The sequence below is a fragment of the Notolepis coatsorum genome (assembly GCF_963971535.1).
Source record: "Notolepis coatsorum genome assembly, chromosome: 11".
In the NCBI taxonomy this organism is placed as follows: Eukaryota; Metazoa; Chordata; class Actinopteri; order Aulopiformes; family Paralepididae; genus Notolepis; species Notolepis coatsorum.
This window is the reverse complement of record NC_140175.1, coordinates 38,368,945-38,391,463: the sequence shown is the minus strand read 5'-3', so window position 1 is coordinate 38,391,463 and position 22,519 is coordinate 38,368,945. Positions and strand designations below refer to the sequence as shown.

The 22,519-nt window shown below is 46.7% G+C and overlaps 1 protein-coding gene across 1 annotated transcript in view; it reads right to left on the bottom strand.

Annotated features, from left to right (window-relative positions):
* fubp3 (far upstream element (FUSE) binding protein 3) overlaps positions 1-3,417 on the bottom strand; it is a 147,230-nt gene extending 143,813 nt beyond the window's left edge. The window contains 1 exon segment of the mRNA XM_084323998.1: positions 3,281-3,417. Coding sequence (XP_084180124.1) covers positions 3,281-3,376 — 96 coding nt within the window. The 5' untranslated portion in view covers positions 3,377-3,417.
* Between the last annotated feature and the right edge of the window lie 19,102 nt (positions 3,418-22,519).

Sequence of the window (22,519 nt, the reverse complement as noted above, 5' to 3'; positions counted from 1 at the left end):
ATTGCCACCTCTCTTTCCATAGAAAAGTATAGCGTTTCACAAAATTGCACAAAATTGAGATCTGTACCTGCGTGGAAATTGAAGTCATTTTGAAATATGGAAATACAATGTCGCCAATTAGAGGCAGACAATTAGAGGCTTCCATCACCTTCAGGCATCATTATCTACTTCAGAACTAACCGGTGGAAGAGGAGAGGGGTGGAATGGAGGTAGGAACGGATGAAAGGAAGGAGAAGGGAGAAAAAAGAAAGTTTTCCAACATAGCTCCAGATCTGATCTCAGAGCAGAGAACTGGTTGTGTGGAAAGGGGGGCCACTGAGGGGGGGGGGGGGGGGGGGGGGGAGCAGCTCCACCTCTTCCCTGCAGCTAAACCTTCTTACTGGGCAATGTTGAGGGATGGTATGTCAGCAATGTGAGCAGCACCGCCGATAAATCAAATACCCAGGGAAAGGCTTGGGCCTTGTGCAGGACGAGGTAAACATACCTCCTTGGAGTAGCTGACAGGGATAAAGCACACTCTCACTCACACACACACTCACAGCTGCTTGCTGGAGGGGAGTCCTACTGCTGTCAGCCTGGAGGAGGGGAGTTACAGCCAGGAAGGCAGTCTAGGTCCAAGAGGGAGCGAAAACGCCAAAGGACAGCCTGTCTGTCCAGCAGCACGGATCCCCTGGGGTCTTGAGGGGCCGTTTGCTCAGGCCTCTAGGTAAACACTAACGTGTGGTGGAAGGGGAGGGCTTATGGGAGTCTCAGCCAATCTTTGCGCTCGCCACTGGGATTGACACTCAAGTTTCTTGAAGGCCATCTTTGCTCAACACGTATGAAAAAAATCATACTGACCTAGGTTTATGTAAAAAAAACTACACCACAACTACACCACAACAACTACACCTTATAAAGTGTCAGAGAAATCAATCTCGAACAAAACGATTTATATAATGACTCACCCTAGGATTTACATAACATTATTCTTTGCAAAGGCTCGCCTCTTTCTAGCCTAGAACTAAGGACTCACAATCTGAAGGACACATGTAATAAATAGGACACTGTTACAATAGCCTGGTGATGGTAATATAATAAATGCTAGTCCCACTAGCCTGTATTGGCTGCAGGCTTATGTACAGGGTGCTTATTCTGGAGCATGCACCACTTTACAATTTGTTGAATGGGGTTTCTATCAAAACGGAAATGCTTGCCAGTACTTCTCTGAAGCATAAGAACAAAAAGAAGAGGAAGGATATAGAACTACCCTAAATAGGACCATACGTTAGTGAGCTGAAAAACATGTGGGGTACTTAATTACTACTTTGTGTACTTTAATGAGAGCAGCCCATCAATAAACAGACAGATTATGCAACTCATCAGAGACAGTGCCGTTATTTAGGAGCCAGAGCCGGGACAGTCGGAAGAGCCCAGTCACAACACACTAGAGATGACCATGAACTATAAACATATGGCGATTCCTGGAAAATATGAATGAGACTATCCTACTCTAGGAGTACTGCTTCCAACCTCAGCGTGTGGATACTGCGTTGTGTTGTAGTAACTTGGGTTTCGAGTTCATAAGAGCAGAACGGCATAGCTGTCCCCCTGGCTGGCTTGCCTTGTACCCCTTTGCCCGGGGCAGCAGTAAGACCTGCAGGGGAGCTGAGGGGGACAGCTGAGTGCTACAACTGTATCAGACGGAGAAACTAAAGCCAGCCACACTAGTGTAATGTAGCTCTGGTACAAGGCCACACGTGTGCCCAACTCCCAGGCAGAGCACACAGCTGAGATAGAGAGGGGGGGGGGGCTCAAAGGCATTATGAAATAGACACCAGGGCAACCCAGACATGTGGTTATGCCGTATGCTTATCTGGGGGTATTCAAAGGAGCAATTCATGTCTGTCCAGGAAATGTTATAGCCTACATTTGAATATTATTGCCTGTGGCAATGAAGTCCTTGAGCTTTTGAGATAAGGAATAGCTTTTCCTACCATTTTGATGATCCTACAAATTGATTTGTTTGCAATAAATGAACAGGCACATTTGAGTTTACAAGTAGCCTTAATGCATTCTATGGTATACTTTGGAGCTCTGTGTGTAGCAGACTCCACCACACAAACTAAACGACCACCTGTATGGCGACATTCTTCCCAAAGAGACTTAATTGTCTTAAAATTAACTCGAAACTTTAAAAAGTTAAATATTAAAAGTGTTAAGTCTAATTGCAAACACTCTGGATCCCTTGCCTGACCTAGCATCCCACCACCACAAATAACCCAAGAACCTGTGAGACTGGTTTCACTATATCAAAGTAGGCAGCCCAGTAACAATTATATTGTGGTCGTCTCATGCAGTAAGAGCTAAAGCAGTATGTATTAGTATACAATGCAGCCGTTTGAATCTTTATAGATATTGCCCAAGAAAACGTGAAACACAATTATACCAAACAAGTGGGGGATGGGCTTATATTAAAGGGTGACGCTACCATTAGATGACCCAACTCAAATGTCGCCTAGTTAGGATAGTACCGACCCAACTAGCTGCTACCAGCTTGATTATATCATTAGTTTTGCCTGCTGTACGCACAGGCTAAGCTATGTATGCTAGCTGTCGAGCAAGCTAAGGAGGACTAGCATTAAGCTAGCATTGTAGCAACCAGCTGATTAGCTCGCTACAGTTCATCGACCCGTTCTTTTACACCACTGCTAATGTAAGAGTAGTCAGTCATATAAACAGATTCATTTTGTCTCGCTTCAAGTCAGCTCGCTGCCTAATAACTTTCTGACAGCTGATAGTCTCGGCTCCATCACGGAACTAGGCCACAAACCCAGCAAGCAGCAGCAAGTGGGGAAGCTCTCAGCTCGTGTTAGTAGCAGCAAGCTAAGCTAACTTCAACTTCTGTGGCTTCTTTACAACAGGTTGCAGTGTGTTGCTCATGTCGTCTCGTCAAAGTTTCCCTCACTCTGGTATTATGCAAGGCGTTTGTTTATTACTTAAGGCGTGTTTTGTCTGCTTGTTTGTTTGTTTTTGTACTGTTTGTTGTGCGTCTTGTGGGCCGCACTCTAATCTGCCCGCCGCACAGACAGGGTGTGCAGCTCGGCTGAGAGGAGCTCGTGGCTACACTACACTATACTACATGTAGCTGCTCGCGAGCTATCGTGAGGACTGTGTTTAGAGTAGGGGGGGGGTCTAGGGGTGCGCTGGTGGAAAAAGTGCACTCCTCCGCCGCACGGTAAAGGTCTTGCTTGTTTGTCATCCGAAAGCAAACGGTTTCTCTTCCGTTGGAATGCATTACCTGTCGGGCCCGGTGCAAAGCGTCAGCGAAGCCATCTTTCGTTCCAGGCTGAGCCACCGAGGCCTGTCCCTGAACCAGCTCCGCCATCATCATCATCCCCACACTACGGCAGCTCAGAATCACACTTGAAAAAAAAAAAAAAAGCACACGCGCCGACCCCAGGAAAAGGAAACTGGAGGCTGCTGCGTCGAGTTACCGCGAGACCCACGGCTCGTTCAACCCACGAGAGTGGCCGTTTCGGTTGGATCACGCGATACCTGGAAAAAAAGACCAACATTTTCACCGGAAGAAGAACATAGGGATTTTATTTAACCATTAGTAAACGGTTATATAGTTCTATGTAGCCAACCTGTTGAAATTGTCTGTTTGTGTTTGTTATTTATATAGTCCAGATTTATCATGCTATACCCATCATTGTCGACTCATAACCATTTGCACTTTTGATTTTATTACAGCAGCTAACTTTACACTTTAGATCACATAAAGGCTCTGATAGTTTAGACACAAACAGGTGTAATTGAATTGGTAATTCAACTATTTACATATTTACAAGTTCATAGCGCACTACAAAGAGCCACAAGCATGATATCATATCATGATACATTGACTTTTGCCCCAGAGTCTCAACAACATGGTAACCAATCTTGTCAGAATAAAAAAAAGATGTCAGGCTGCAGACATAAAGAGATGAAAATTGAAGAATATTGAATTTCTCCCTTGCTGCACATATGGAAGCGTCTATTGTTGCACATCTGGCATGTGCCAGCAGCCGGGCAGTGGAGAGTAAAATTGCTGCAAGTTTCCAGACTGTTTATGCAAAACAGTTCCTGTTACATACATTGCATCCAAACCTGGATGGGGGTCAGCCAGTGAGGTCTAGAAATGAATGTAGAGCCCAGTGAATACATTAATACAGTTAAAGGGCCAGTTCAGGATTTACAGAAGCCTGTCCTATTGCTCAGTACCCATACCTCTGCACTGGTGTTTTGAAATGTTAAAAAAACAACTGTACTTTCTATGCTGTCATATTATTTCAGGGGCATTCTATGCACTTTTTTTTTTTTTAAATCTACTTTTTCTCCACATTTTTCTATTTTTTCTCCCGTCCCCAATTTCGTATCGTCCAATTCTACCCTCCCCTGTCTCGAACGTTGTTAGGCCATGCCTCCCACAAGCCGGCTGCAATGTGGACGAAGCCTTGCATCACGTGTCCCCTCCGGTACACGAGGAGGCAGCAGTCGCATCTTTTCACCTGCACAGCGCAATCTCTCAGCGGCGAGGGTCTGGTGGAGGTAATGTGATGGTCTGGGGCTGCTTTGGTGCTGGTAAAGTGGGAGATTTGTACAAGATAAAAGGGATTTTGAATAAGGAAGGCTATCACTCAATTTTGCAACACCATGCCATACCCTGTGGACAGTGCTTGGTTGGAGCCAATTTCCTCCGACAACAGGACAATGACCCAAAGCACACCTCCAAATTATGCAAGAACTATTTAGGGAAGAAGCAGGCAGCTGGTATTCTGTCTGTAATGGAGTGACCAGCGCAGTCACCAGATCTCAACCCCATTGAGCTGTTGTGGGAGCAGCTTGACCGTATGGTACGCAAGAAGGCACTTCAAGCCAATCCAACTTGTGGGAGGTGCTTCAGGAAGCATGGGTGACATTTCTTCAGATTCCCTCAACAAATTAACAGCTAGCATGCCAAAGGTCTGCATTGCTGCAAAGGGAGCATTCTTTAACGGAAGCAAAGTTTGAAGGACAAAATTATTATTTCAAAATAAAAATCATTATTTCTAACCTTGTCAATGTCTTGACTATATTTTCTCTTCATTTTGCAACTCATTTGATAAATAAAAGTGTGAGTTTTCATGGAAAACACGAAATTGTCTGGGTGACCCCAAACTTTTTAATGGTAGTCTTACTGTGGTGCATAGTGATATGAAATGCACAGATTATATTTTTCACCAGAGTACAGAGGACCACCATCAAATACAAATTAATGTTTGTTTTGAAAGTAAGGCTCATCAGCAACAGTGGCTCAGGAGATAAAGTGGTCGTCTGGAAATCGGAAGATTCCCGGTTAGATTCCGGCACCTCATGGCAACATGTCAAAGTGTCCTTGAGCAAGATACTTGACCCCTAACTGCTCCTGATGAGCAGATTGGCACATTGAACGATTGCCGTCGGTTGGTGTGTGTGTGCACATCCATATCGGATTAACTGTAGCGATTGTAGCCGTTTTCATCCCCGTTTTAGGGGACCAAAAGTAATTGGATAAATTAACCTTGAAAGTACAGATAAGTGCAATTTCAGTGACCTTTTCATGTCCAATTTTGCTATGGAAGTCTATGGCAAAGTCAGGCAGGAAAAAGTCACTGACATTACACCTATTTGTTCTTTCATTTATAGTGAGGGTTTATATTTTCTTTGAGCCCCCAGGGACTGGACAACATAACACTCGGATGTCTACATATCCCAAACTGTGAGAGTCCACTTTACACCTAAAATCCCATTAAGTCCCATTCAGTACGTATTGAGGGGCATTACTCTGCTTTGTTAACAAGAAAGACTAAATAATTTCACAAATTACCACTTAATAGTAGCAGACTTCAGAAGTTCAGGCAGTCAATGATTGTGAAGGATTTGCAACCAAATATTAAATATGATAACTTTATTTAGGATTATGTTAATGTTTCTGGTTTCCACATGGTTCACCCAATATAGATATAAACACCCTCAAATGAAAGCTGGAAGTCTGCACTTTAACCTCATTGTCATTGTTCCATTTCAAATCCAATTAGCTGGAACACAGAGACAAAACAACTACTTAATGTTTCACTGGACTGAAGACGAGTACTGCAGTGTAGTAGCAGTGTCAACAACATGAAAAGAAAATGTAGATTATAAACTCAAGACTGGACCTTAGAAAGTTATATCGCTAGCTACTATATCACAATTGCAATATCTATAAAGAAAAATCACAATATAATATTTTGTCCATATCTTTCAGCTCTATTGAAAAGCAATACATTGTGTATTTTTCCAGTTCTGCAAAAAAATAAACACACGGCCGATTCCCCTCATCTTTGAGGCAAGCAGATTGACGTTCCATGGGTCTGCTGCCTCTGACGGACACACACACACACACACAGATCAATTTTCCTGCCTAGTCAGCCCCTGGGCATTTTATCACCTCTAAAAAAGAAGAGGAGAAATTAAGTGGGAGGGAAATGAGGAGGGGGGGGGGGGGGGGGGGGGGCGATTACCATATCCAGACCGACACCTCTAAATGAAGATCTCTAATTTAGCATGACTGAGGCCTCTGGTAACATATTGTTACCATGTGCCTGGCAATGTATTCAGAGCCAGAGGTGGCTAGGAGATGATGTTAAGAGCTCTGGGATCAAAGTGAGACATGCATACATCAATGCATGCACTTGGACCCCCCCCCCCCCCCCACACACACACACACAATCATTAACCCCCCCTACTTGTATAGAACAGTGAGGATAGCCTAAGCAGGTGTGCGTCTATGGACTGCTGCCAGTCAAGCAGTGGGAACTGGGTGAGATGAGAACAGAACAGGGTGGGGGGTGAAACTGGTTAGTTACCATTGTAGACTGATCAAGTGTCATTGACACAGCTTGCTCTCCGCCAGATCTTCTCATCCAGGAGGGTCTCCAGTCCCCTGGGCCCTCTGTGGTGAAATGCATTAAACTGTATGGCCACTCACACTGTGTGTGTGCGTGTGTGTGTGTGTGTGTGTGTGTGTGCGCGTGTATGGTATTTGTGTTACTATACTTGTGTATACTGGAGAAAGGCATGAGGAGTTTGGGGGGAAAGTGGGGACATTTTGGCTGGTCACTTAAAATTAGTATACAGTATTTTAGGGTTATGTTTAGTTTTAGGGTTAGGGCTAGAATTAGGGCTAAGTTAAGCGTAGTGTAAGGGTTAACATTTTTTAAAGTGAGGACAGTATTGACTCAACCACAAGCAGTGTTCATCATTTCAGCACAAGAATGATTTGCCATGCAGGTTCAAATGAACTGAACTTTGAATCCCCCCATCATCACTGACCTTTCAACACGCATCCAATGGCTTTACAGCAGGTGGCTCTTGGGATTATAGTCATAAATGAAGGAAAATGTGCCTGCTTGATACATTCATGATAGGCTACATACTGTACATGATATATTAGTCTACATGAATCAACTTGAAAAGGAGTTGTAGTAATTTCTGAGATATACAGTAGTGTGGCATCATGAGCGGAGACACATTTTGGGCTGGAGTGTTACATCACTGCACAATACAAAACAGCGAGTATAGTTGCTTTTGCACTGAAATATTAACATTGCTTAATTTAGTCATTGAGTCTACGTGGCCTCCAATGCCAGTCTGCAGGAGTGAGGACTGTGTAGATTCAACCACTAAACCACATGCTTATTCTACGCAATTGTACACGGTTGAGTCTACTTGGTCCTTATTTCAAATGTTTGAAAATCTCAGTGCATCTTTAAAAAGGTGGGGTAGGGTTGGCGAGCTCCCGTAGCTCACCGCGTACCTCTGCGCCATCTCTGCGTCGGGGACAACCGTGCTCGTCACGGATCTGGGGTACACGAGTTCGATTCCCGGACCCGCCGTATTTTCTCAGAGTGTCTTCCCCTACTCTACATCCCATTCAACCTGTTTCTGTCGGTCATGCTTGACCAGAAAAAGCGATAAACGCAAAAAAATAAAGTTTAAAAAAAATAAAATAAAGAAAAGTGGGGTAGGCAATGTCAGAGAAATTAACAGAAGTGAGCTTACATGTCCAGCAGAAATAAAGCAAGCTCTGCATCACTGTGTGCTATGCAAATGTTTTTTACAGACTCCCAGAGGCACCAACGGTTTTAAACAGTATTTTTTTTTAAATTTAAGAATTTCCCGGCCTCTGATCGGCAGGTGGTCTGCCACAGGCGGTGTACTTGTCAACGAGGAGCGCAAATGTACAGAGACAGTGTGCAATACTACATTTCTTTTATCATCTTTTTGAAAAAATTGTTAAAGGAACATGCCAACTTTTTGGGAAATTAGCTTATTTGCCATCTACCCTGGAGTTAGACAAGCAGATACATACCCCTTTCTTCTCTGTGCATACATTAGGCTTAGGGAACAGCCGCACCATTAGCCTAGCTTAGCGTCATTCACTGGAAGTAGGTGTGCCAGTGTAGCCCAGTTCCCAACAGTCACGAAATACACTCCAAATACAACTCCAAAACTTTCCTGTAAACATGTTGTGACCTGTGTATTTACCACGTGGAGAAATAATTATTTCATTTCATCACCTCTAAAGCCCTGTTGCTTTTTGAAAACCAGGGCTTTTGAGGTGATGAAATCACTGCGCCCAGGCAGCAGTGGTTCGGCAAATAGTTCAGAGTATATATCCGTTTAGAAAATGAAAATGTCTAATAATTATTTTTAATTTCTCCACGTGGTAAATACACAGGTCACAACACAGGAATGTTTTGGAGTTGTATTTGGAGTGAAATGGAACCTCCGAGTCTGGGTGGACTAAGACAGGGGCAGAGGTGAAGCAGTGTTTGAGGTCGTGGAAGGCGTTCTCTGTCTGTGGAGACCAGGCAAATGCCGACAGTGAAGCCGTGAGGGCTGTTAAAGGGGCAGCTAGGGCGCTAAAATTACGGATAAACCACCTGTAAAAGTTAGCAAACCCAAGGAAACGCTGTAGCTGTTTAAGTGAGGACGGACAGGGCCTGCACTCACTTTGGCTGGATCTATGCGTATATCCCCCCTTGTTAAAATAAACACCCAGAATGACACTGTGTCGACGTGAAACACACATTTCTCAGCTTTGACAAAAAGCTGGTGTTGGAAGAGGCACTGGAGAACCTGACGAACATGCTGTTGGTGCTGTGTCATATCCTTGGAAAAGATAAGGATGTCATCCAGGTATACGAAGACTGACATCCCTATCAAGTCCCGCAGCACGTCATTCACCAGTGCCTGGAAGACTGCGGGTGCATTGGCCAGGCCAAAGGGCATGACCAAATAGTCATAGTGGCCATTGGGTGTGTTGAAGGCAGTCTTCCACTAATCCCTCTCCCTAATCCTCACCAAATTGTGTTACAAGGTAAGAGATTTAGAGTTCCAGTGGTGGTGGCAAATAAGGAGACGGAGAGGTGGTATTGCTCTTCACAAAGTGTATCCTCTTTAATAGGAGAACTCCAGAGCAGTCAGGTAAACAGAAAGACGCAGGACGTCAACTGAGAGCATAGCAAAACAAATAGAAACTAAATAATAGGATACAGACAGGGTACAAGTACAGCAGCACTTGTCCTGGTACCGTTGCATACTGGGTCTGAGAAGCGTGAAGAGCCGACGAGGAACAGAAGAGAACAGGAGTTATTTAAGATCAGCATTCCCAACATTCCACACGTACCACAGAGTGACAGCCAATCATAGGTGACAGTCAATAAGGCAATTACAGAGGGAAAGTGACAGATGTCAGAATGGTAGCAGGATTCTCAGGTCTAACAAGACCAGAGAACCCAGAACGTTACAGTACCTCCCCCCGACGAACGGCACCAGACGTTCACCTAGGGGCCTCGGGATGCAGCCGCCGGAAATCATCGATCAGGCTGGGATCTAAGATATCCCTTTAAGGCACCCAAGAACGCTCTTCTACCCCGTACCCCTCCCAATCCACCAAGAACTGAAACCCCCTACCCCCCGCCTACAACTCAGGATCCTCCGCACCATGTAGACAGACTGACCATCAATAATGCGAGGCGGAGGGACCGCAGGAAGTGGCGGGACAAGGGCGATGAGAGGAATGGCTTCAACAGGGACACATGAAACATCGGATGAACCCTCATAGAGGCCGGAAGCCGCATAGGGTGGGGCTTCTCCTCCCGGCCCGGAAGGTCAAACTGGCGTGACAGAGCGTCAGGTTTGACGTTCTTGGAACCGGGCCGATAGGAGATGGAAAATCGAAATAGAGTGAAGAATAACGCCCACCTGGCCTGGCGAGCATTAAGGCGTTTAGCCCCTTGGATGTAAGCCAAGTTCTTATGATCAGTCCAAACAATGAAAGGATGTGCTGCCCCCTCTAACCAATGTCTCCATTCCTCCAGTGCCAACTTGATCGCCAACAACTCCCGATTACCCACGTCGTAGTTACGCTCGGCCGAAGACAGCCGGCGTGAAAAAAAAGCGCAAGGATGCACCTTACCTTCCTTTAAACATCTCTGAGAGATCACCCCTCCTACCGCGATGTCAGAGGCATCCACCTCCACTATGAACGGAGTCTCTGCATCGTGGCGGATTAGTACAGGGTTGGAGGTAAATCGACGTTTGAGGTCACAGAAGGCCGACTCTGCCCTAGGCGACCATTCAAAGCCAGGGAGAGAGGACTTAGTGAGAGTTGTTAAAGGATTGGCTAAGGCGCTAAAATGGCGAATAAAACGGCTGTAAAAATATGCAAAGCCCAAAAAACGCTGTAACTCCTTGAGCGACGAAGGCCGTGGCCAATCCAAGACTGCACTCACCTTGGCTGGATCCATGCGAAGATCACCCTTCGTCAACACAAAGCCCAGGAAGGAAACGGTGTCAGTGTGAAACACACACTTCTCTGCCTTGACAAATAGCTGATGCTTAAGGAGACGGTGAAGCACCTCACGAACATGCAGTTGGTGTTGCACCATATCGCGAGAAAAAATTAGGATGTCATCTAAGTACATAAAAACTGACACCCCAATTAAATCCCACAGCACGTCGTTAACCAGGGCTTGGAAGACTGCCGGAGCATTAGCTAAACCAAAAGGCATGACTAAATACTCATAATGCCCATTGGGCGTATTAAATGCAGTCTTCCACTCGTCTCCCTCTCTAATCCTGACCAAGTTGTATGCATTACGTAAGTCAACTTTAGAAAAGACCTGTGCCCCATGTAAGCACTCAAAGGCGGTGTCCATGAGAGGCAGAGGGTAGCGGTTCTTAATGGAAACGTTGTTCAATCCCCTATAATCAATGCACGGTCGCTGCTGTAAAAAAGAACCCAGCGCCGGCAGGGGATGTAGACGGACGAATATGCCCCGCGAGTTATGCCTCCTGAATGTAAGTGTTCATAGACACTGTCTCGGGGTGAGAGAGGGAGACCATACGCCCACGGAGTGGAGAGGTACCGGGTAGAAGATTAATGGGGCAGTCGTATGACCTATGAGGCGGTAGTGCTTTAGCATGCGTCTTACTAAAAACGTCCGCCAGGTCCAAATAGATCTCAGGCACGCCTACTAAATCGGGATTAGGAGGTATGACAGAGTCTGCAACGCTCACCACCATCCTGGAGAGAGAAGAGGGAGACAAAAAAGAAGAGGAAGAAGGGGCGGGTAAACTCTCGCCGGAGACCGACTTGACGCCGCTCCCCATTGAGAGTTCACCCGTGGCCCAATTAATGTCAGGATTGCGTTCGGCTAACCAGGGGTGACCCAATACAATTATACAGTGAGGAGACATAATGACGTCAAATTGTACCCATTCCCACCCACCACCAGCCACCTGAATGCGCAACTGCGCCGTTTGTTGGGTAATGATCCCATCACCCAGTGGCTGTCCATCCAACAATTGGACTGGAATAGGCACCTTCAATGTCTCCAAGGAAATACCCCACTCCTTAGTCAACCCCACATGTATTAAATTCCCCGCTGCCCTTGAATCCACCAATGCCCTGGTCTTCCTGAAAGATTTCCCACAACCCACAGTGACCTCAAAAAACGTGCGTGAATCATGGGTGAAAGGAGAAAAAAGCCCACCTGCTAACGTCTCTCCCGAACTTAGCGAGCCCCCCCGTTTCCCGACACCGCCCGACAGCTGCCAAAACGATGACGGTCCTCCCACACTGGAAGCAGCGCTTCTGCTCGATGTATCGCCGTCTCTCGGCGTCAGACAGCGACAGCGCTCCCAGCTGCATGGGCTCGTCACCCAGTGGTTCACCTGTGTACTGCGGGATGAGATCGACACCGGAAGAAGAAGGGAATCGTACCTATGACGCTGTTCCTCTCTCACGTTCCCTCTCCCGGTACCGATTGTCCATTCTGATGGCCAGATTTATGATGCCATCCAGCCGCTCTGGCAACTCGCAAATGGACAGCTCATCTTTCATTCGAGCCGAGAGCCCCTGGACAAACAACACACAACAGGGAATCTCGGGCCAGGCCGCCTCCCGGGCAAAAATGCAAAAATCAATGGCGTAATCTGCCACCGTGCGGAGGCCTTGCCGGCAAGCGGTAAGCCGCCCACCGGCTTCGTAAATCGAAATTACTCTGGAAGTGTAGAATATTCTTCTTAACTCCCCGGTAAAGCGTCCGCATTGCTAGGAGGAGGTTGATGGAGTACCCGTAACGAGCCGCTCTCCCGTGATCGCTCTCGGCGTCGATTGTCCACTCGCACCAAGAGCTCCACAATACTGTCTAGCTGCTCCGGGAGCTCCCGGAGAGTGAGTTCGTCTTTCATTCTCTCCGAGAGCCCCTGAGCAAAGAGAGCGACTACGGCTCTCTCCTCCCAACCCGCCTCCTTAGCTACGGTGCGAAACTCAATGACATAGTCAGCCACCGAGCGATTCCCCTATCGACACGTTGTGAGCTGTCGGCCGGCTTCGTACACCGATATCACCCGGGAGGTGTCGAAAATCTTGCGTAACTCCCGGGTGAATGTTATAACGTCGGTGCACGCAGCGCAGGTGACTGGCTCTCCCACTCTGCTGTGGCGCAGGAAAGGGCACAGCCCGTCAACAGGGTGATGATGTAGGCCACTCGGGACTACTCGGTGGGGAAGGTCAGAGGTTGTAGACAAAGCATTGGGTTGTAGGAGCATTGGGTGACAAAATCCCTGCATCCCTCTGGACCTCCATTGTAGCGCTCTGGAGGAGGAAGCCGGGGCTCCCGAGTGGTCATCGGCGTTGGAGGAGACACCGCTCCTACTGCTGTCGTCGCCGCTGGTGACGTGTGGTTGCCCTGGGCCTTCAACAGACTGGTAATGGCGGAGGTCAGGTGCTTGATATCGGCTATTATTGCCTTCTCGGTGTGCTCCTGGTAGGCTACTTTAGCCCCCTGGGTTGTCAGCACCGCTCGAATCTGCTCTGCCTCAGCTCTGCCTCAGCTGGATCCATAATGGTCAGTCGATCTGTTACGGTATGGTAGGCGTGTTGGACCCAGGTGCAGTGCAGAACAGATACTACGAGAGACAGATGTTGATTTTCAAATAAAGCACTACGTCTTAATTAGAGTAGCTGAATGAACACGCATACGATGGTGATAAACAAAAGGGGAGAAATCTCCGTCTCCAAAACATGCTGAATATGATTCACAATACATCGGGTACTCAACACAGTAATCGGGGAAAACAAAGGGGAGAAAGCAAGGTATCCAAAACACGCTAAATAGTAATACATCAAATGACTGTGCTGCATATACACACGATAAGATAATCTCTCAACAACGAAATTCAATCGGCACTCAAAGTGGCATGGCAATTCAAACACATCGCGAACAAACTTATCCTCCGTGGCAAAGAGCGATAAGACTAAACATGTAGGTATACTCACGGACAGTTTCAGTGATCGACTGGCGGTGTTTGTGTGACACAGGAGAGAATATAAGGAGACATTTAACGAGTCACACCAGTTACCAATTAGTGTAATTAGGACAGGTAGACAGGGCAATTACCCACCAGGTAACGCTAGATGTTTTCTCCCTGAGGAGAGCGAACCCCAAATGTTACAGGCTCTAAGGGGAAGGAGTTTGGCTCTAAGGGGAAGGAGCTGGGCTCTAATGGGAAGGAGCTGGAGCTGGGCTCTAATGGGAAGGAGCTGGAGCTGGGCTCTAATGGGAAGATGCTGGAGCTGGGCTCTAATGGGAAGGAGCTGGGCTCTAAGGGGAATGAGTTGGAGCTAGGCTCTAATGGGAAGGAGCTGGGCTCTAAGGGGAAGGAGTTGGAGCTGGGCTCTAATGGGAAGGAGCTGGGCTCTAAGGGGAAGGAGTTGGAGCTGGGCTCTAATGGGAAGGAGCTGGGCTCTAATGGGAAGGAGCTGGGCTCTAAGGGGAAGGAGCTGGGCTCTAATGGGAAGATGCTGGAGCTGGGCTCTAATGGGAAGATGCTGGAGCTGGGCTCTAATGGGAAGATGCTGGAGCTGGGCTCTAATGGGAAGGAGCTGGGCTCTAATGGGAAGGAGCTGTGCTCTAAGGGGAAGGAGCTGGGCTCTAAGGGGAAGGAGCTGGGCTCTAATGGGAATGAACTGGGCTCTAAGCCATGTCTTCCTATTTTAGGTTTGCCTGGTTTAATTGTGTAATAATGCATGTATAACCTCAACCCAGTATTGCAAAATTAAGTGATATACATCTTTTTTTTCAGGACAACCTGGGCTTCCATATATCAGATACAGTATATCTATGCTACAGTCACACAAAAACGAAACAGAAATGGGATCTCACAGAACTTTGTTCAAAAAACATACAGAACAATAATGAACAAGCTCTTTGGCTTCAGAAATGTGTTCTCCCAAGTCTTGGGAATCAGGGGGGGGTAAGATGTTATCTCAAATTGTAAGATGTTATCTCAGATTTCAACTAGGCGCTCTAGTGAGTACAATGTTTTCACACAAAAAAATCATCAGGTGCTCTTGGGTCTTTGGAAAAAGACAACTGGAACCAGACTGGATCCCAGACACTTAAAAAGTGTAAAAGCCTTTATTAGGGCATGGCTACATAATTTTTTTCCGACCAGCTGGTCTTCATCAGGGCATAACAAGGTGCTACGGGTTCACCCTTTCACCTGCTACAGGTTTAAAACTATTTCGATTTTTTCAAGCCATATACGTTTTGTGTCCAAAAAGTTACTTTTCCCATAGTTGCTATGTTTTGTCAAAATCAGTGGCCCTCCAGGTCAAGGTCAAGGTCAGTGACCCTCCTCCTTGTGGTCAGTGGCCCTCCTCTTTGTCTTGGGTTGGTTGTCAAATGGAAGGAGGGATCCCAGAATGCACCTTTATTGTCATGCTTTTTGTATATGTCAATAAAATAAATAAAGATACAAATAAAAAAATCATATGAAAAAAAATACAATGAAATAATTTTCTTTTTATTATTCTTTTTAATTATTTGCACACATAAAATGTGTAAAAAATAAAAACATAATTCTATGGTACAAATGGAATAACAATTCCTATGCACATTGTATATCATGTTACAACAATAATATCAAAATGCACAAAGGAGAATCTACACATTGTGTATTATGCTCAAGTTATTCTACTCATCAGTTGGGTTGCATGCAGTCTTTTTTTTTATTCAAATATTTATAATACAATTTGACACTTGAGCCTAAATGAGGTGAGGTGAGTCTCTATTATGCATTTCCATATCAATCTGCTTGGCAACAAGCAACATGGCCTCTGATTTGTCGACAGACTAACCAATCAAACACAGACACAGGTCACACCCCTAGTAGAGTAGAGTTGCATATATGGATAAATTATCATAGAAGACACTCACAGTTGGATTTATTAGTTTTATAAAGTCTCCAAAATGACATTTCTTTTCCATGATGGATTACAGAGCTTCTGGAAGGGCTAGGATCACACCAGGTGGCTATTTGGAAAGCTACAAAAGTAAGGTTGCTAACAAAAAAGGTGTGCAAATAGCATGCAGCACCATGGAGCTGTTCTAAAAATAGTAACATGAGTCAGCCTGACCTGCCGGCAGGTCCGTGAACCGCAGAAGGTTAAGAGAAAAAAAGAAAGAGAAAAGATCCTGGCAGAATAGGTTATATCAAAATAACCGGAGGTCTGGGGTCCTCAGTACGTAAAAACGCACCAGTCATATATCCAACCTAATGAAAGACAAAAGAGAATGGTTGACCAGCAAAGCCAATAAAGAATGCTAAGAGAAAAACAGACTAAAAAACAGAGGTTATAACATAGCTCACAGAGGGTCTGGGGTCCTCAGATCATAAAAACGTGATAGCCATTGTAACCACAAAGGGAAGAAGACAGGCATAAAACAAGCATGAGAAAACCCCACTGGGGAAGGAGCTGGGAAACCTTACAATCTAGATAGAGCTAGAAAGATGAGGGGCCTCCGAGCTGAGAACAGAGAGAGATAATTATCTGACATGTCCAGCTGATAAAACCTGATAAAAGGGCAAGGGGAGGACCAAGAAGCTGCCGCGCAGATGTCTTCCACTGAAACCCATTTGAGGAGAGCAGAGGAGGCAGATACTCCATGCATGGAGTGGGCTCTGACACCGACCTGTGGAGTCTGACCGGCTTGGCCATAACACTGAGCGATACCTGCGGGCGGCTACGTGGCGTAGTGGGCAAGGCGCTCGCCACGAATGCAGAGACGCTGGGCTCGCCTGTTCGAGCCCAGCGCTCCACATTGCTTTCAGTTTAGCTGGTCGTTCATACTAATACACATTGGCCGTATTAGGGGGTGGGAAACTGATGGGTGGGGATCGGGCGTTGTGGACAGCGACTCCTACAGGTCGGTTGGTGCGCCTGCGCAGTAGAATCAGGAAGTGTCGGGGGCAGCGTGAGCCTCCCACGCGTTACTCCTCGCCACTGAGAGATCGAGCTGCGCAGGTGAAAAGATGCGACTGCTGTTACCTCAAGTACCGGAGGGGACTTGTGCTATGTATGACTTAGTCCACATTGCAGCCGGCTTGTGGGAGGCAAGAAACAGCGTTCGTGACAGGGGAGGGTTGAATTGGATGATACGAAATTGGGATGGGAGAAAATATAGAAAAATGGGAGAAAAAGTGGATAAAAAAAAAAAAAAACACTGAGCGATACCCTCACACAGCCAATGCGACAGATGTTGTTTGGATAAAGCACGGTCTCTGGCTGACTCACCATGACACACAAGCAGTTGCAGAGTGGATCTCAAGTCAGCCGTGCACCACATATAGATGGAGAGAGCATAGATAGGGTATAGCAGATGCATGTTCCTCTCCCTATTATCAGAATGGGGAGGAAGATAGGGAGGCTTAAGAATAATATCTCTGGAGCACAAAGAGCTCCTAATGTTCTTGGGGATGAAGGCAGGGTTAGTGTTATGAGGACTGCGTCTGAACAGGTGCCTCAGCCTGATAGCTCCCCCCAGAGGTCACGTGGCGCTGTCGCTCAGTCCCGACACGCACGCTTCCCTAGACGCGCTCGTTCCACACCGGCTGCGAATCTACAATCAGAGGCTCCTGTCTCTTTCCCAGTGACGGAGGGGAGTATAAACGTTTGACCAGCCCTGAGGACAGCGCAAGTTCGTTCTGCCTGGAACAGTAGGTTTGCGTTGTTACCTTTTCTTGACTATTTAGTCTATTCCTGCGTATTGAGATTGCATTTGAGAATTTTGACTTCTCGTTGAAAACCTCGTTTTGTTGGATGCGCGTATTGTATCTACCGGCTGGTAACCTAACCCTCGTTTTCTCCCCTGTAGCTTTGTTAATTGTTTGCTGGAGCGTAACAGTAAGCATTTTGTATAAAAGTATTCTGTACTTCTGTATGACAACTATTAAAGAAACTTGAAACTTGAAACTAACCCTCACCTCTCTCTTTTTTTCGTCTAGTGTGGGTAATGTAGAGATCTAAGCAAGGACGCAGGAAGGGGGGGTGCGGCAGGGGCTGCAGCACCCCCTGCTGGATGGGAGTGTAACTGCAACTGCAAGGTTGTTTTGGATTTTATTCCAAATTTGTAACCGAGGCTACTCATGTCACAGACCGGAGGGGCACTGCAGATTTACCCTACTCTTGGAATTCATTCAGATCGTCATAGGGGCGCTGTCTCGATAATGCAGTGTTATTAACAGCGTGTAGCCGACACATGAACCGGTTGGGATTCGAATAGACGCGGCCTGGAAGCGTCAACGCGGAACTGGAAATCCGTTGGTAAAAAAAATAGACACAGCGGCTGCGCCCTGGGATTAGTTTTGGGACGCTGAATTCGCAGTAAAGGAATATATGAACAAGCCAGCAGAACTATCCGAGCCCCCGGGAGGGTGGTCGAAGACCTTTTGCATGTCGGCGATCATGTATGCGGGGAACGAATTGCAGAGGGAGGGCGCAACAGCCAGGTGGGGTAAGCTGGGCTGTGATGTGTGCATCAGAACGGTTACATTGTTTGTCTCGCACGCTCAGAGCGCGGAGTTGGGCAGCGGTATCCTCTAGTGAACGAGAGTGTTGGTTATGACGTGACAGACAGTGGAGCTGTTTGCAGATAGCGAGCATTTTGACGTGTTGCGTGGTGGCGATGTCTCGCAGACAATACAACTACAAGTATAATTATATAATATATATATTTTATAAAAAAATATATATATATATATATATATAAAAAAAAATAATCAAAAACGATCGATATCTCAGCACCCCCACTTCCCGCGGACTTCCCGCGTCCCTGGATCTAAGCGACCGAAAAATTTGCATAACGACTAAATTGTGGGATGGGAGCAAATGAGAAGAAGAAAAAAAGACAACTGACTCAAGGGAGCCTGTTCCAGAGGCTCAAAGGTTCCTCCATCAGACATTCTGAAGTACCAATGAGGTCCGGTTGAGGTGTTAAACTCCGCTTGATGGGTTTAAGGCACCTAGCGCCTTGCAAAAAAGACTTAACCAGAGGATGGCTGAAGAGAGGCTTATCGCCAAAACCCTGGTGACAGACAGAGATAGGGAATGCATAGACTTTCACATTTGAGAAGTTTGTCTAACAGAGACTAGAGAAAGATAAGGACCGATTCCAAAGGATAGGAAATTGGGTCCAGAAACCTGGCCTTGCACCAGAATTGGAAGGAGAGCCACTTCCCTGTGTAAACAGTGATAGTGGGAGGGGCACAAGCGCTCTGAATGGTTTTAATGACAGAAAGGGTGATGCCTTGACTCTCGAGGCTCAGGCCTTGGTTACACTCAGGGAAAACAGCAACGTTGTATTTTCGAATTATTTCGTTTGCATGTCCAAGTTAAAAGGCAACGCCGTTGGAGGGAGCTCCCGTAGCTCACCGCATATCTCGGCGCTATTTCTGCGTCGGGGAGAACCGTGCTCGTCACGGATCTGGGGGACACGAGTTCGATTCCCGGACCCGCCGTCATTTCTCAGAATGTCTTCCCCTGCTCTACATCCCATTTCAACCTGTTTCTGTCGGTCATGCTTGACCAGAAAAGCGATAAACACTAAAAAAAAAAGAAAAAAAAAAGAAAAAAAAGAGCAATGGCGTTTTAGCAGGCATTTTCGTTTTCCTAGCGGCAACGCTCAAAGGGGGTTTTCGTTCTCAAAACTCCCTTGGAACGGTGGCATGTAAACTGCACAAGCCAGATACGGAGCCGTTCACGCCAAACGCCCATGCGCACTGGACACCGACGTCCGTGTGCCCTTGATATGACAGATGATGATGATGATATCACAGAACGCTGCTAGAACAAGATGCAAATATTATTGCTCAAGATGTAAAATACGCATAAAAGATAGCCACTTATACTATTCTGAGAAGATAATTCATCTGTATCGCAACCGAGTGACGGATTTTGTCGAGGCAGGTAGCATTATGTGGGGAAAAATGATATCTATAGACATGGTGTATTTTTCGTCCACGAAAAATGGAGCCTCTAATTAATATGATTGCTCAAGTGTAAAAGACATGTAACTGTTTTGACACTGTTTAACCTATTAAATAGGTTAATAGTTTTTTCAGCCTGTTATTCGTTATTCGTTCATCTGCTGTTCAAAAACACACGGCAGGTCACGGATAATAAACTATCGATTTATATGGAATTCGTTAAACGTATCCGTTGTCTTACTCATTATTAAACGTATTATTTATTTCTCCCAAATGAAGGTTTCCGAAAAGTCAGTCTCAGAGTCAGAGATGAGGAGTATGCATCCATTCCCAGTGGGGGATTGTCCCTCGGCCACAGTAAGTGTTCTCTTTGGAAGCAACAAGGTCCACTGCTGCTTCCCCAAACTGGGTTGAGATCTGTCTGACAATGTCTGGATGTAAGCACCACTCATCTTGAGGGAGGCCCCCTCTGCTCCCACATTGTCCAAGCCCACAATGTGGAGAGCTCTGAAACTGAGCAGGTGGACTGAGGTCCATAACCAGTTCATCTGCTGTTCAGTGAAGAAGAGGGGAGTGTACTCCATGCACCCCGTCTGTTTATGTAGGCTGTCCTGACCAAGACATGACGACCCCTCACCAGACAAAGTGTGAAAGTGTTTGATCACTAGCAGAACAGCTCTGAGCTCCAGCACAATGATGTGGGGGGGGCAGGGATCTCTGTCCCCACCTGCCCCCTATTGCCTGTGATTCATGTGTCGCTCCCCAGCCTGGGAGGTGTCCATGAAAATAGTCATGTGGGATGGGATGCTGCCCATGGGAACTCCCCTCTACAAGATATGAGGGCTCCTCCAGTGGTCCAAGTGGCTCTTGACAGATGGGGGAATGGTAATGCGTCTCCCTTGCTGGTGCACTGGGTCGACTCTGAGCAGAGTAAACCACCTCTGGAGTTTGTGAAGCAAATGATGCCGCAGAGGTTTTCGCTCTGAACTGGATCTTCTGATATTCATACACCGTCCCCTGGAAGGCAAAACTAAGAAACTTCCCGTAGGGAGGAAACCTCCTGTGAGACATGAAAGTAGGCATCTTTCAAGTCTATTGGTGTGACGGGGCATAACAGGGTGTTCACTGTGAGCATTCGGAACGTTTTCACTGCAATCAGCAGATCGAGTGATGAGAGGTCTAGAATGGGTCTCACACCCCCAGGTTTTCTTGGGGACTAAAAGGTATCACGGGGCGACAGTGGCTCAGGAGGTAGAGCAGTCGTCTGGCAATCCGGAGGTTCCCGGTTCGATTCCCACTCCTCCCGGGCAGCGTGTCGATGTGTCCTTGAGCAAGACACTTAACCCCTAATTGCTCCCGATGAGCAGGTTGGCACCTTGCATGGTTGCCTCCGCCGTCAGTGTGTGAATGTGTGAGTGAATGGGTAAAATGTGAGTAACAAATTGTAAAGCGCTTTGGATAAAAGCGCTATATAAAAAAGCAACCATTTATCAGTAGGACATGTGGAAATTACCTGTTTGGATAGCAGCATCTGGATCTCAGTAGAGAGGGATGCTGCTGCTGTTGTGTCTGACAATTCAATTTCTAGCTGGGGGGGATTCACACCCGAGAATGGAGGGTGGGGGTCTGCGAATTGCAAGGGGTTCTCCAGTCTCAGCGTTCTGTCTAGCCATTCTGACAGGTGGCACTGTTCTCACCACACTGTGTAGAATTTGGTTATCGGGCGGGCCTCTATTCAGGGCAGGCCGGCCATGGACTCGTTGTAAGACATGTGGGTCCTTACCACCCTTAGCTGATTTTGATGATTCTTCCTGGATGGAAAGATGGGGTGTAGGCTAGTGGGGAAACCGTGATAACCCCTGGAACCGTGTCAGGTGACCTGCATGTACTGTAAGAGCTGTAGTGAGCAGGGGCCGCACTGTGATTGGAAGAGAAGCAATGCTGCGATTCCCAGGCCTGGAATCAGACTGTTGGGGAGCCCTTGAAGGAGGATGGCACTGACTGGAGGGTGCCTTGCCCTGACCAGATTTGCCAGACTCCGATGGCTTGAGGAAATTTCAGGAGAGATGGGTTCTCTCCGCCTCCGCCACATGAAAAGCTGACGCTACCTCATGAAACCAGGCTCTGAAGAGGCCATCATTGGAGAGGGGGCCAAGGAGGAGGCAGGCTTTCTTGGGCTCAGAGAGGGTGGTCTGAGACAGCTAGATGTGTCGCTGGGTCAGGGCGGAAAAAGACATCAACCTACCGGCAGTTAGGTATGGTGGAGAATGGCGCCAGAGTCCTTCTCCATGTTCTCACTATTGAGTGTCTCTTTACCCGCTGCCAAGGATGGCAGATATGCAGAGAGCAGTGCAACATTGTTAGCAGCAGCTGCACTGGAGGACTGTGGTTTTGTTTCCGAGGTGGGAAAACCATTTGGCTGCATGTTGTGGTGTGGATTGCAACTTTTTAGGTTTCATGACCACGTTTCTGCCATTTGCTGCCTGTCTTAAAGCTTCCTGGTTCACTCGGAACCCGGCCAGAACTCCAACCACGGGACTTGGTAACTAACTAACTTTGCATCCACTACACTACTGGCAAGTATTTCATACAACTTAATGTTCAGAAATCGAACTATCCCTTTATGGTCTAGATATTGGATCTGTTCAGTATT